Source organism: Eschrichtius robustus, chromosome 11, assembly GCF_028021215.1.
Source record: "Eschrichtius robustus isolate mEscRob2 chromosome 11, mEscRob2.pri, whole genome shotgun sequence".
NCBI classification, from domain to species: Eukaryota; Metazoa; Chordata; class Mammalia; order Artiodactyla; family Eschrichtiidae; genus Eschrichtius; species Eschrichtius robustus.
The window spans coordinates 107,568,437-107,580,821 of NC_090834.1; the positions used below are offsets into that span (position 1 = coordinate 107,568,437).

General features: G+C 63.0%; 1 protein-coding gene across 1 annotated transcript; it reads left to right on the plus strand.

Annotated features, from left to right (window-relative positions):
* Positions 1-656: 656 nt before the first annotated feature.
* SIPA1 (signal-induced proliferation-associated 1) lies at positions 657-12,385 on the plus strand. The gene is made up of 16 exons (XM_068555717.1): positions 657-721; positions 3,054-3,822; positions 4,471-4,598; positions 4,685-4,861; positions 6,983-7,157; positions 7,883-7,986; positions 8,226-8,383; positions 8,469-9,084; positions 9,393-9,667; positions 10,604-10,822; positions 10,941-11,052; positions 11,148-11,256; positions 11,348-11,449; positions 11,537-11,591; positions 11,802-11,880; positions 11,982-12,385. Exons 2-16 carry the CDS (start codon positions 3,150-3,152, stop codon positions 12,126-12,128), a joined length of 3,129 nt encoding a protein of 1,042 aa, XP_068411818.1. The 5' UTR covers positions 657-721; positions 3,054-3,149; the 3' UTR covers positions 12,129-12,385.

The following is a 12,385-nucleotide window of genomic DNA, read 5'->3' on the forward strand; positions in this document are numbered from 1 at the left end:
ATGAGCACAGAGAGGGGGATGAAAGATGTGGGGCTGGGCTATGATGAAGATCAAGGTTAGACCAGGGTGGGGTTCAAGTAGGACTGGATCCTCTTCCTCACAAGCCTGTTGCCTTTTCAAGCCTTGATCTGAGGTTTGCAGTTGTTCCGTTTCTCACACCTAAATGTTCAAAGACTTCTAGCTCCAGTGGCAGGTTCCTACAATTGTTAGCCTTGACCTTGGCCAAAGCCTTTCTCTGAACCTCAGTTTCTCCAGTTATAAATAAGAGATAATACCTGTCTAAGGTGTTGTAAGAATACATGAGAGTGTGTGTAGGGCAGGGCCCAGTGCTTACTGCTCGTAAACAGCGGCACTTCCTGAGCACTTGCTCTGTGCCCCGCTGGAGCGGAACACTAGTTGTCCCGGACTAGCCCTCCCAGTTGGTTTGGAAGGCAGGTACATTTGTTCCGGTTTCTCAGCCAAGGGCTGGAGGCCCGACAGTTTGCTGGGCTGGGCCGGGCCTGTCGTGGGGCAGCCGCTCAGACTGCCCGCTGCCCTGACCACCGCCAGGCTTCCAGTCCCCGCCCGCTGCGCTTCCCGCCGCAGAAGACTCCCGGGCAGGCCCCGCCCCCTCCGCTGCAGTCCCGCCCCCGGCATAGCCCCGCCCCCAGGCGGAGCCGGCGCCCGGAGCTGTAGCGGGAGAGCAGGCAGCTGGACCCCAGCGCGGGAGGAGGCGGCAGAGGTACCGGCGGGAGAGGGGGGAGCGGAGGCACCGCGGTCGGGCGGAACAGGGAAGAAAGTGGCCTGGCGTGGGCCCGGGTGGTGTGTGGGTGGGAGGGGGTCCTCGCCGCGTTCGCCGTCTGCACGCTCCCAACCTCCCGTTGGGCTCCAGTCTCAGGTCAGCACGTCCAGTCCCCTGCCTCTGGCCGGTGCTGCCCCCTACCTCTTCTGCGGGACGGCCTGGCCCGCCCGGTGTGCTGGTGAGCGGATGCGGTGGCTCCCGACTCCTCTCAGCAGCACTGGCGACTGCCCTTCTGCCTGTCGGCTGTGTGCTCCCCCTATTCTGGGGCTCCCCTTCTCCCTGGGCGGCCTCCAACCCAGCCTTTGCACACCGCCCCCTAGTCCCGGGCCTGGCCTGGGAGGAAACATCTGTCGCGCCCCCTGGCAGCAGAAACGGGGTCGTGACCTCCAGATGTGCTGGGAAGCGTCCAGCGCCTCCTCCTGGGGCAGCCAGGCCTTCCGGATCTGTGGGAGCGGGCGGCCCCCTCCTCCCCAGTGACACAGGCCGTGAGGAATGTCCCGGCCTCAATGGACCCTGTGTGAAGCTGCCGGGTGGGGGGCAGAGCCCAAGAACATCCCCCAAGGCAGGCCAGAGCCCGGCACTGGGCCAGAGCAAGAGGCAGCCCATGGGCTGTGCACGCACAGATACACAGAGCTCAACCCACACGGAGCAGGGGTCTGCACAGACCCCCTCCCTCATGTCCCCTGTCTCCCCCATCACACACACTTCACACACACCACAGCCGAGGCCCTGGAGCCTGGCATATGGAGCCAGGGCCTGCATCTGACACCACACACCTAACACAAGGCCAGTTTCACTCGCTTCACCTTCCTTTCGGTCTTCCAGCAGTGTTGAGAGGGGACAGGGATGGTTAACCCCATTTTAGAGGTGAGAGAACAGAGACTCAGGGTCAGTGTCACAAACTTGTCCTAGGAGAAACCAAGGGAGGAGGCACTCGGAGCCTTACTTGGTCCTGGAGCTTTAGCTGAGGGGTGCAGAGCCTCTGCCTCCATCCCTTCCTAGCCCAGCCCTACACAGTGTCACTGGATGATGCACAAAGACTCACCAGCAGGTGCCTGCACCTCTAGTGGGTCACCCACATCCCTGTCCCAGCCACCCACTCCATCCTGGGTTCACCTGAGGGTGACTCCCCCTCACGTTCTCATACCACCCTTTGCATCTGCCCCTCGTCTCGACACGTTTTCTGCACTTAAGCAGGTCCCTGGGGCCTTGGGTGTCTCACTCTTACATCCTGTGAGACCTCAAGCCTTAGCCCAACCCCCCACCTGCCCCACTCCTACTCACACAGGGTTAGGAGTGGGGAGGTACAGCACTGTTTAGGCCCTGGAGATTGGCAGACCCAGGTTCAGGTCCTAGCTGATACGGAATTGCTTCAGTCAGAGCATCCCCTTATCTGGACCTCAGTTTGTTTGTCATATGGGGTTCAGACTCTCAGCATCAGTGAGGCCAGGTAGGCAGAAGTCCCCATGGGTCCCAGTTCCAGCAAAGGGGCCTGGTCAGCATGACTTCCTCCCATACCCCCAGGTATGGCTACAGAGGCCTGCAAGAGGGTAAGCCCAGGCCTGTCCTTCAGGTTAGGTTGACTTAGGTCCCATGACTGAGCTAATGTGACCCCAGCACCTTCCTCAGGATGTGGGGCCGGGCAGGGGGCTGGGCCCAGAGTTGGGGCCACTTCCTGTGCTGAAGAAAGTCCTCTTGCTGTTCCTGCTGCCCTGCCAGCGCTCCCTGGGAACCCCTGTGTCCTTGAGGTATTGAGGCCGTGAGGGCCAGGGCATTGAGACCCAGCCTCTGGGTGCTCAGCTCCTCTGGGATCCTGGAGGAAGTGGGAGGAGCAGGGAGGAAGGTCTCTGGGGACAGGACGTCCTCCTTTTGTCAAGTGGACAGGACCCAGACACCAGTGGCCCCATGGGTTTCCCGTCCGAGCGGAGACAGATCATCTGTCCGGTTGGGCCAGGTCTCGGTGGGGACCCTCATTCTGGGCCCAGACCAAAGCCAAGGTGTGTGAGTGGTGACTGGGGAGCCCTGGCAGGCCCAGGGCCGCCCAGGCTCCAAGACCCTCAGGGCCAAGGCCCCAACAGCCCTGCCCAGCACTAAGCTGGAGGAGGGGGCTGGAAACCTCAGCCCCAGGCAGACGAGGAAGTGGCCAGGAAAGCGGAAGCGGCTCTGATGGTCGCGGAGGGGGCCGGAAGTCAACCCGCGTGGTGGACCAGGCTGGGGGCCCGGGTTCCTGTTTTCTCCCCAGGCTCCTCTGAGCAGACCCCTCCTCCCTCAGGGCAGGAACCGGCCTGCCGGCTGGGCACCAACCACCCGTGCCTGCCAATGCGGCCCGGCACCCGGAGAGCCAAGTCCCCAGGTCCGAGGCACGCCCATGTGGGCCGGCGGCGTGGGGAGTCCTCGGCGGGGCCCGGCCCCTGCACCCACCGATGACCTCTTCGCCCGCAAGCTGCGCCAGCCGGCGCGGCCCCCGCTGACGCCGCACACCTTCGAGCCCAGGCCAGCCCGCGGCCCGCTCCTGCGCAGCGGCAGCGATGCGGGCGAGGCCCGGCCCCCGACACCGGCCAGCCCTCGCGCCCGCGCCCACAGCCACGAGGAGACCGGCCGCCCCGCCGCGCCCCCCACCCGCTTCTTCTCCGACCCGCTGGCGCTGCTGGGGCTGCCGGTCGAGGAGCCGGAGCCCGAGTTCCCGCCCGTGCCCGAGCCCCGCTGGTTCGCCCACTATGACGTGCAGAGCCTGCTCTTTGACTGGGCTCCGAGGCCCCGGGGGACGGGGGGCCACGCAGAGGCGGGCTCTGGGACCCCCGCCTCGGCTCAGGACCAGACTGCCGGCTCCGACCTGCTGCTTGAGGCGCCTGGCTTCGTGAGTGAGCTCGGGGGTGAGGGCGAGCTGGGGCTGGGTGGACTGGTGTCTCCACCTGTGCCCCCCTCGCTGCCCAACGCGGCCGTGTCCGTCCTGGAGGAGCCACAGAACCGAACCTCGGCCTACAGTCTGGAGCATGCGGACCTGGGCGCTGGCTACTACCGCAAGTACTTCTACGGCAAAGGTGAGGGGAGGGCCGCTGGGGAGGGGCCAAGGCCCCTGTCACCTGTGGTGAGCTGCCCTTTCCCTGTCAAGTCCCTGGCCACGTGAAGGCTCAGGCTCTGTCTCTGGGCTGAGGCTGCCCAGCTTTAACCACCTCCCTAAGACCAAGCCCAGCCTCCACCCAGCCAGGCATGCTCCGCTGCCCCCATCTGGTTCACCCTCACGCTCCTCCCGGCTGGGGAGGGATTTCCTATGGACATTTCTGTGAGGTGAAAACTGAACCCCTGCACCCGGGAACCTTGTTCTCATCAGTGCCCACAAGGGAGGGCCCCAGACATCCTGGGGAAGAATATGGGCATGGTGGGCGAGGCCATGCAGGATCTAGGCTTTGGAGCAGGCAGACGTGGCCCGCCTGGGTCTGGGGCAAGACATATCATCGGTGAGGCTGCAGCAGGGGTGAGGCCTAGGGCCAAGTGTATAGGTGCCGACAGGAGTCAGGATCTGGCTTGGTAGAACATGGGCAGGGCTGGCGAGGGGACTGGACTTAATCTAGGATCTGAACTAGTGTTGTGGTGGGACCTGGAGTGGGGGACTTAGTGATGGATGTGGTCGAGCGAGGGTGGGACTGCTCAGGGGGCGGAGCTGGTCATCCACCGTCTGCTCCCACCAGAACACCAGAACTTCTTCGGACTGGACGAGGTGCTGGGCCCAGTGGCAGTGAGCCTGCGGCGGGAGGAGAAGGAGAGCAGCGGAGGGGGCACTCTGCACAGCTACCGCATCATCGTGCGGACCACGCAGGTGGGCCAGGGTCATGGGAATCAGACCGTGGATTGCCTTCTGAATGGCCTGCATGTATCCTGAGCGCCCCTATATCCCCTCCTTAGCTCCGGACCCTCCGCGGCACCATCTCGGAGGATGCGCTGCCGCCAGGGCCCCCGAGAGGCTTGTCCCCGAGGAAGCTTCTAGAGCACGTGGCATCGCGGCTGAGCCCGACCTGCCTGCGCCTGGGCTCAGCTTCACCGAAGGTGCCCCGCACGCTGCTTACGCTGGACGAGCAAGTGGTAAGTGGGTGGGACACCCCTGCCTTACAGCTAGACCTGGTCTGAACCCAGCCTGCCCAGCTCCTAGCCACCTAGCCTTGACCCTGATCCTGGGCTGGACGGGGACCCCAGGAGAGCTGCCTTTTCAAAAGGAGGGCATCAGAGGTCATCTGGAGCCTTGCCTCTCAAAGTAAGGTCTGTAGACCAGCAACGTCCGTTATCATCTGGGAGCTTGTTAGAAATGCAGATTCTCGGGCTCCACCCCATACCTACTGAATCTCAGAGCCCGCACTTTAAGAAGATCCCAAGGTAATTCCTATGTGCATTTCAGCTGAAGAGCGCTGATCTGACTGCCGCCCCCTCTTCCTGCAAGTCCCTCTCCTTCCCTGTCAGTTTGCCCGGCAACGCCCTGCTTGGTCTCCTGCCAGTCTGGGGTGCTCACTTCTTCCTGGGGCTGCCCATTCCACTGTGGGGCCACTCAAGCCCACTGAAGGTCCTTCCCTACCCTGTGCTGAAAGCTGCCTATTGGCCCTGATTCTCCTCCTCTGTCATTCAGTCTGTTAGTCATTCAACAAACATTTCCTCATACCTTGGTACCAGGCCCCAGTCTGGATGCTGGAGACCTGTCTAGACCAGATGCTGTCCTTGAGTAGCTCACAGACAGGTGCGGGAGAGAGACCGCAGAGAATCATGGATAATGGTAGAGCAGGATAACAGTGACAGGGCAATGTTGAGGGCTCTGTGGGGCACCAAGGTAGGGATGACAGCCCTTCCTTGGTTCAGCATCACGGAGGAAATGCAAGAGCCCAAACCAGGAAGAGCAGGCATTTTCTGGACAGAAGGAACAACTTGGGTGAAGCTTAGAGACTAAAAACTGTCACGTCAGGGTCCTGTGGGCAGTTCAGCGTGACTGGAGTAGGGCTTGGGGGGAAGGGGTGCGAAAGGCTGGCCTTTGGTCCTGAGGGCACTGTGGAGCCGTGGAAGATCTGAGAGGTTGAGCAGCCCTCTGGCTGCAGTGTGGGGGCTAGACTGGAGGCCAGGCTGAAGGCTGTCGCAGTCATCCCAGCCAGACGTGGTGGTGATGATGGCAGAGGTGAAGAGGAGGTGACAGTCCAGGGACAGAGTGGATGGCCTTCGTGGCCGACTGGAACGGTGGGGGTGTTGTGAGATTGCCCTGCTTCTTGGCCGCTGGGAGTGGTAGTTTTTGGAGGCAGGGACCCTGGAGGATGAGTGGGAGGGGGGAGTCACAGTGAGGAGGTGAGGTGCCAGGGGCTGGAAGGACATCTGGGCAGCTGGAGCTCGGGAGAGGGGTCTGGGCTGGAGGCAGAGTTGGGGATATCATTCCATGGAGATGGCTGCTGTGGCCACTGAAGGTGAAGAGCGTGGGTGGAGAAGAGGCCCAGACATGAGAGGGTGAGGTCCCTGGGGTCTCAGGCGGAGTGAAGTTCCAGTTGTCCCAAGTGCCAACTAAGGTGAGAGGGTGCCAGGATGAGGCCATGCCCGTGGCCGTAAGAGGGCCTTGGGGTTTAGGAGCTGGGGTGAAAGTGGGGCTGTAGCGTGAGGAGGGATGAAATGAAAGTGGGGACTGTGGGTGTAGACGTGCTTAGCGTGAAGATGGGAGGCCAGAGCTGGAGGGGCCCTGGGCTTGTTTGCATGGTGGCAGGGCGCCCTGAGCTGTGCTCAGTTAACCCCAGATGCAAAGGAGCCACAGGAGCCGGGAGCAGAGAGTAAGCAGAGGTGGTGCAGGGCTCCAGGCCTCCAGAGGCTGGGCTCAGGGTGCCTGGCATTTGAGGGAGGGGAGGACAGGCTGGCCTTGAGATAAGGAGGATGACACTAATTGGGATCGAGCGCACTCTGTGCAGGGTCCTTTCCGCGAATCATGTCCTCTGTGGTCATATGGCAACCAGCCCCCTCCCGGTTCCTTCTCACCTTGATCTCCTCTGCCCTCCTGAGCACTGGGAGCAGGAGAGACAGAACCCACTTGATAAGCGAGGACACAGAAGTGGCTTAGAGAGGGCAGAGCTCAGGCCACACATGGAGGCAGTTCTGCCCCCAGGCCAGTGTCCCGGTCCATTCCCCAAGGCCCAGGGGCGCTGCTGGGTGACTGAGGCCTGTGCCTTCTGCCTGTGCCCTCCCCCGCAGCTGAGCTTCCAGCGCAAGGTGGGCATCCTGTACTGCCGGGCGGGCCAGGGCTCGGAGGAGGAGATGTATAACAACCAGGACGCAGGACCCTCCTTCATGCAGTTCCTCACCCTGCTGGGTGACGTGGTGCGGCTCAAAGGCTTTGAGAGCTACCGGGCCCAGCTGGACACCAAAAGTGAGGCCCAGGGGGCCCGGGGTGGGGGCAGACCCAGGCTGAGGGGCAGGCTGCCTTGGTGAAAACCAGCTGCCTGCTCACTTTTCTGTCCCATCTTGTCCTGAGTCTGGGGCCGGGGGTGGAGAGTTCTTTGGGTAGGCTGAGGACGTGGGTCCAGGGCTGCAAAGGCCAAGCCACGGCTGGGAGGAGGGGCTGGGACTATCCCCCAAGGCCCCGGTGCCCTACTGGCTGAGCTGGCCCAAGGGGGTTTGTGGGCACCACTCTCTCCATCAAACACACATATTCCACCAGCCCAGACCCTGCCTCCCTGCTTGGAAAGGTCCCAGGGCCCCTGGAAGGTGTTTTTATCCAGCACCTCCTGCCTGCCTTCCACTCTCTCAGCTGCTCCACACATGCTGGTTCCTGGGCCAACATCTGTCTTCTCCTGGGACATCCGCCCCCGACTCCCTGTTAGCAGGCCATTTCTCATTTCTGTCTTCATCCTATCTCAGCATCCCCCCATCCCAATCCCAGGCTGGAGGCTGGATCCTGTGGGGGGAGGGGAAGGGAAGCAGCCAAGGCTGAGGCCCTTGGAGCTCATGGCCTGGACCTTGGCTGGTGGCGGAAAGGGGTTGTCCACCTGCTGGCTGGGGGTACAGAGGCTCCAGACTGCAAGCAGGATGGCAGGTTCAAGCCGTCCAGATTTCCCTTGCTCTCCCTCGGTGTCCCCAACTTCCTGGCCACAGCGGATTCCACGGGCACGCACTCCCTCTACACCACGTACCAGGACCATGAGATCATGTTCCACGTGTCCACGATGCTGCCTTACACCCCCAATAACCAGCAGCAGGTGTGAGGGGGCCCTGGGGATGGGGGCTGGCTATGGGCTTCTGGGGACCATGGAGGGGTGCTGTGTGGGTGGCAGTGTTTGAACCTTGGTCTGAACTCTGCTGACCCCTAACTACTCTCCAGGCTAGTGTCCCTCCCCAAAGACAAACACCCCAGGCCTTCACCAGGGGCAGGTGGGGGGGAGCCACTGGTGCCCAGGCTCTTAGGTCTCACTCACATCCCCCACCTTCTAACCCCCAGCTCCTGCGGAAGCGCCACATTGGCAACAACATTGTGACCATCGTGTTCCAGGAACCCGGCAGCAAGCCCTTCTGCCCCACCACCATACGCTCGCACTTCCAGCACGTATTCCTAGTCGTGCGGGCCCACGCACCCTGCACTCCGCACACCTCCTACAGGTGGGCGCCCGGGGTTCCAGTTCTGCCAAGGGTAGGTCTTTCTGGGCCCTCCCTTTGCCCCTGACTACCGCCTCCTTCCCCATAGGGTGGCTGTGAGCCGCACCCAGGACACCCCGGCCTTTGGGCCAGCTCTGCCCCCTGGCGGAGGTCCCTTTGCGGCCAACGCCGACTTCCGGGCCCTCCTGTTGGCCAAGGCGCTCAATGGCGAGCAGGCGGCAGGCCACGCACGCCAGTTCCACGCCATGGCCACGCGCACGCGCCAGCAGTATCTGCAGGACCTGGCCACCAACGAGGTGACCACCACGTCGCTGGACTCGGCTTCCCGCTTCGGCCTGCCTTCCTTGGGCGGGAGGCGGCGGGCGTCCCCCCGGGGCCCGGGCGCTGAGCTGCAGGCGGCAGGGGCGCTGGTGTGGGGCGTGCGCGCGGCGCCCGGGGCGCGGGGCGCGACCGGAGCCGGAGCCGAGGCGGGCGGCCCTGACGGCGCAGAGGTGCCATGCCTGCTGGGCATCTCGGCCGAGGCGCTGGTGCTGGTGGCGCCGCGCGACGGCCGCGTAGTCTTCAACTGCGCCTGTCGCGATGTGCTGGCCTGGACCTTCTCCGAGCAGCAGCTCGACCTGTACCACGGCCGCGGGGAGGCGATCATGCTGCGGTTCGACGGGCCCCCCGGCCAAGCCGTTGGCGAGGTCGTGACGCGCCTGCAGGTGAGGCGCGGGAGTAAGGTTGGGGTGCAAGGTCCCTACGCGCGCGCGCGGCGGGGAAGGAGCCTGCTTTGGAACCCCTCGTTCCCGCCGCCTCTCCTGTGAAAGGGGAAGTCGGGGTCGTGGGGCACACCGGGAGCCTGGCAGGGCTGGAACTGGGGGTCCCCAGGCCCTCTTTTGCGGGGTGGGCGGCTAATACCATCCTCGGGGGTGTGGGAGGGCCCATGTGACCTGGGACGGTCCCCGGGGCCGGCGCTGGGGCGGCCCCTCCTCCGGCAGCCCCGCTCACGCCCCGCCCCGCCCCGCCCCAGCTGGTGAGCCGCGGCTGCGAGACCCGCGAGCTGGCGCTGCCCCGCGACGGCCAAGGCCGCCTGGGCTTCGAGGTGGACGCCGAGGGCTTCGTCACGCACGTGGAGCGCTTCACGTTCGCGGAGACGACGGGGCTGCGGCCCGGGGCGCGCCTGCTGCGCGTGTGCGGCCAGACGCTGCCCAGTCTCGGCCCCGAGGCCGCTGCCCAGCTGCTGCGCTCGGCGCCCAAAGTCTGCGTCACCGTCCTGACCCCCGACGAGAGCGGCCGACCCCGCAGGTCAGGACGTCGGGACGCAGGGAGGTGGGAGGACCGGGCAGCTGGCCACCGCCTAGCCCGTGCCTCCCGTGTGGCCATTAGTGACAGGAATCTCGCGTGGAGGCCTTCACTTCTTGAGAGAATCCCGCGTCTCTTAATCTCTCTGAACTGCACTATCCTTATGGGTAGAATGAAGCCTATTAAGCTCGCGTCTTCACCGCCCAAAAGATCCAAGAGCAGCCCCCGCTATATTTTTCACAGACACCCTCTACACACTATTGGTTACTTACTGCATTAAACCAGGGATATGCAGACTTTTTCTGTAAAGAGCCAGATAGTAAATATTTCAGGTTTTCTGGGCTATCTGGTCTCTGCTGCAGCCACTCGACTCCGTCACGGTAGCACAAAAGCATCCAGAGATGACATTTAAATGATGAGTGTGGCCTCGTGCCATGAAAACTATTTATGGACCCTGAAATGTGAATTTTATGTGACTTTCACATGTCATAAAATATTCTTTTTATTTCTTTCAACTGTTTAAGACTGTAAAAGCCAATCTTAGCTTTCAGTATTACAAAAACAGGCACATCTGCTAAAAGAGAAAAGAAAAAGGCAGAGGCTGGATTTGCCCCCAGGCAGTACTTTTTGGATCTCTATGCTAAGTGGTTTTCACGTGTAATTTAAATCCTCACAGCAAGCTAGGAGATCAGTACTATTATCCCCATTTCACAGATGGAGAAACTGACATTCAGCATGATTTGCTTAGGATTCACAAGGGCAGCACTGCGATTTGAACCGAGGTCTGGACAAATGGCCAGTAGCCAGGCAAACATTTTTCAGTGTTGTCAGAGAGTTTGGAGAGCTCTCCTCCTCCTGGAAGCGAGCCTCGGGCACAGCTGGGAGTGGGGCTGGTGATGCTGGTGTTCCTGCCTGACCACCTACTCCTTCCTCCCCCAGGAGCTTTTCGGAGCTGTACATGCTGTCTCTGCAGGAGCCCAGCCGGCGGGGGGCTCCCGAGCCGGTGCAGGATGAGGCCCCAGCAGTGGCCCTACTGCCCACCACGAAGCAGCTGCTGCAAGTGTGCCTGAACGATGGCGGTGGTCCTCCAGGGCCCGGGGACCTGGCCGAGGAGAGGACTGAGTTCCTGCACAGCCAGAACCCTCCATCACCCTGCAGGTGCGCCCTCTCGGCCTTCCCTCTCCTCTAGCCCATGAGGCTGGACGGGAAGGCCTCTGCAAGCAGGGTCCATGGGTGGGGGCAGCTTCCAGTGCTGAGCCGTCCCCGCTCTCCCCAGCTCGCTGTCCGACGAGGCCCCAGTCCTGCCCAACACCACCCCGGACCTCCTCCTTGCCACTACGGCCAAGCCGACAGCACCCAGTGCTGGCAGGGAGACACCCCCCACCCAGGTGAGCAGAAGCAATGCTCTGGAGCGCAACGAGCAGGGGTGGGCACCGTGGTGATGGTGGGCGTCACTGCATCTATACCCACTTCTGACCCCCAGGACGGGCCAGGCAGCCCCAGTGGCTGTGAGGACAGGGGTGACCCAGCCCCGGAGCTGAGGGCCTCCTTCTTGCCACGAACCTTGTCTCTGAGGAACTCCATCAGCAAAAGTGAGTCTGGAGCAAGATGGGGGCCTAGGAGCGGGGCGGGAGGAGGCCTGGCCTGCGCTTCCCTAGCTGAGCCCAGCTCCGGTGCCCACAGTCATGTCAGAGGCGGGCAGCGAGACCCTGGAAGACGAGTGGCAGTCCATCTCAGAGATCGCCTCCACCTGCAACACCATCCTGGAGTCGCTCTCCCGCGAGGGTGAGGCCACCAGGGTGCTGCGGGCGGAGCCAGGGTGGGGCTTTCTCCCATTACCTCCCTGCCCAGACGGTCCCTCTGTCCCCACAGGGCCGCCCATCCCAGAGAGCAGAGATGCCAAGGGAACTCCAAAATCTGACGCTGAGTAAGCCTCCCACCCGATCTACCCCTTCACCCCGTGCCCAGTGTTCATGCCCACCCATTGGAATGAAGCTCTGTCCCAGGGCTCTGCTGTCACAACACCCAAGTCAGAAGACAGGGGTTGGGCCCCTCTCAGGCGGGTGGGTCTGGGAACCCAGCCCATGGTGCCGCCCCCTGCCCTGGTCCCACTGAGTCCTGAATCCCATGTCCTCAGGCCAGAACCCGGGAGCCTGTCTGAGAAGGTCTCTCACCTGGAGTCCATGCTCAGGAAGCTGCAGGATGACCTGCAGAAGGTGACACGGTGGCTGCGGGTTGTGGGGAGTCACAGGGCTGCCCCAGGAGAGGGGCCAGGGGCTGGCCACGCTGACTCCTGCCTCGCCCCACCTCCCCCCAGGAGAAGGCAGACAGGGCGGCCCTGGAGGAGGAGGTGCGGAGCCTGCGGCACAACAACCGGCGGCTGCAGGCCGAGTCGGAGAGCGCGGCCACCCGCCTGCTCCTGGCCTCCAAGCAGCTGGGCTCCCCCACCAGCGACCTGGCCTGAAGCCATCGGGTCCAGCCTCAGCCCAGCTGCGGACCTGCTGGAACTGCCCGGTCTCTCGCTCGGGGCACCTGGGCCACACCGGGCCCCGGGCCCTCCTCAGGGACTCTCCCTGCGCGAGGCGCATCTTAGCACTGCCCCTGCTCCCCGGCCCATTATTTGGTGGCATTTTGGTGGCGAAGTTGCCCCTCTACCCCATCCCCGTTTGTAAATATTCTGTGCAGAAAAGGGGACTTCAGGGAATAAAGAAGCCACCATTA

Coding starts and splice junctions, on each gene's coding strand:
- SIPA1 (XM_068555717.1), top strand. CDS start 3,150: ATGTGGGCCGGCGGCGTGGGGAGTCCTCGGCGGGGCCCGGCCCCTGCA. Junction 7,987..8,225: donor CCCCCAATAACCAGCAGCAG/GTGTGAGGGGGC, acceptor TCTAACCCCCAG/CTCCTGCGGAAGCGCCACAT. Junction 11,881..11,981: donor TGCAGGATGACCTGCAGAAG/GTGACACGGTGG, acceptor ACCTCCCCCCAG/GAGAAGGCAGACAGGGCGGC.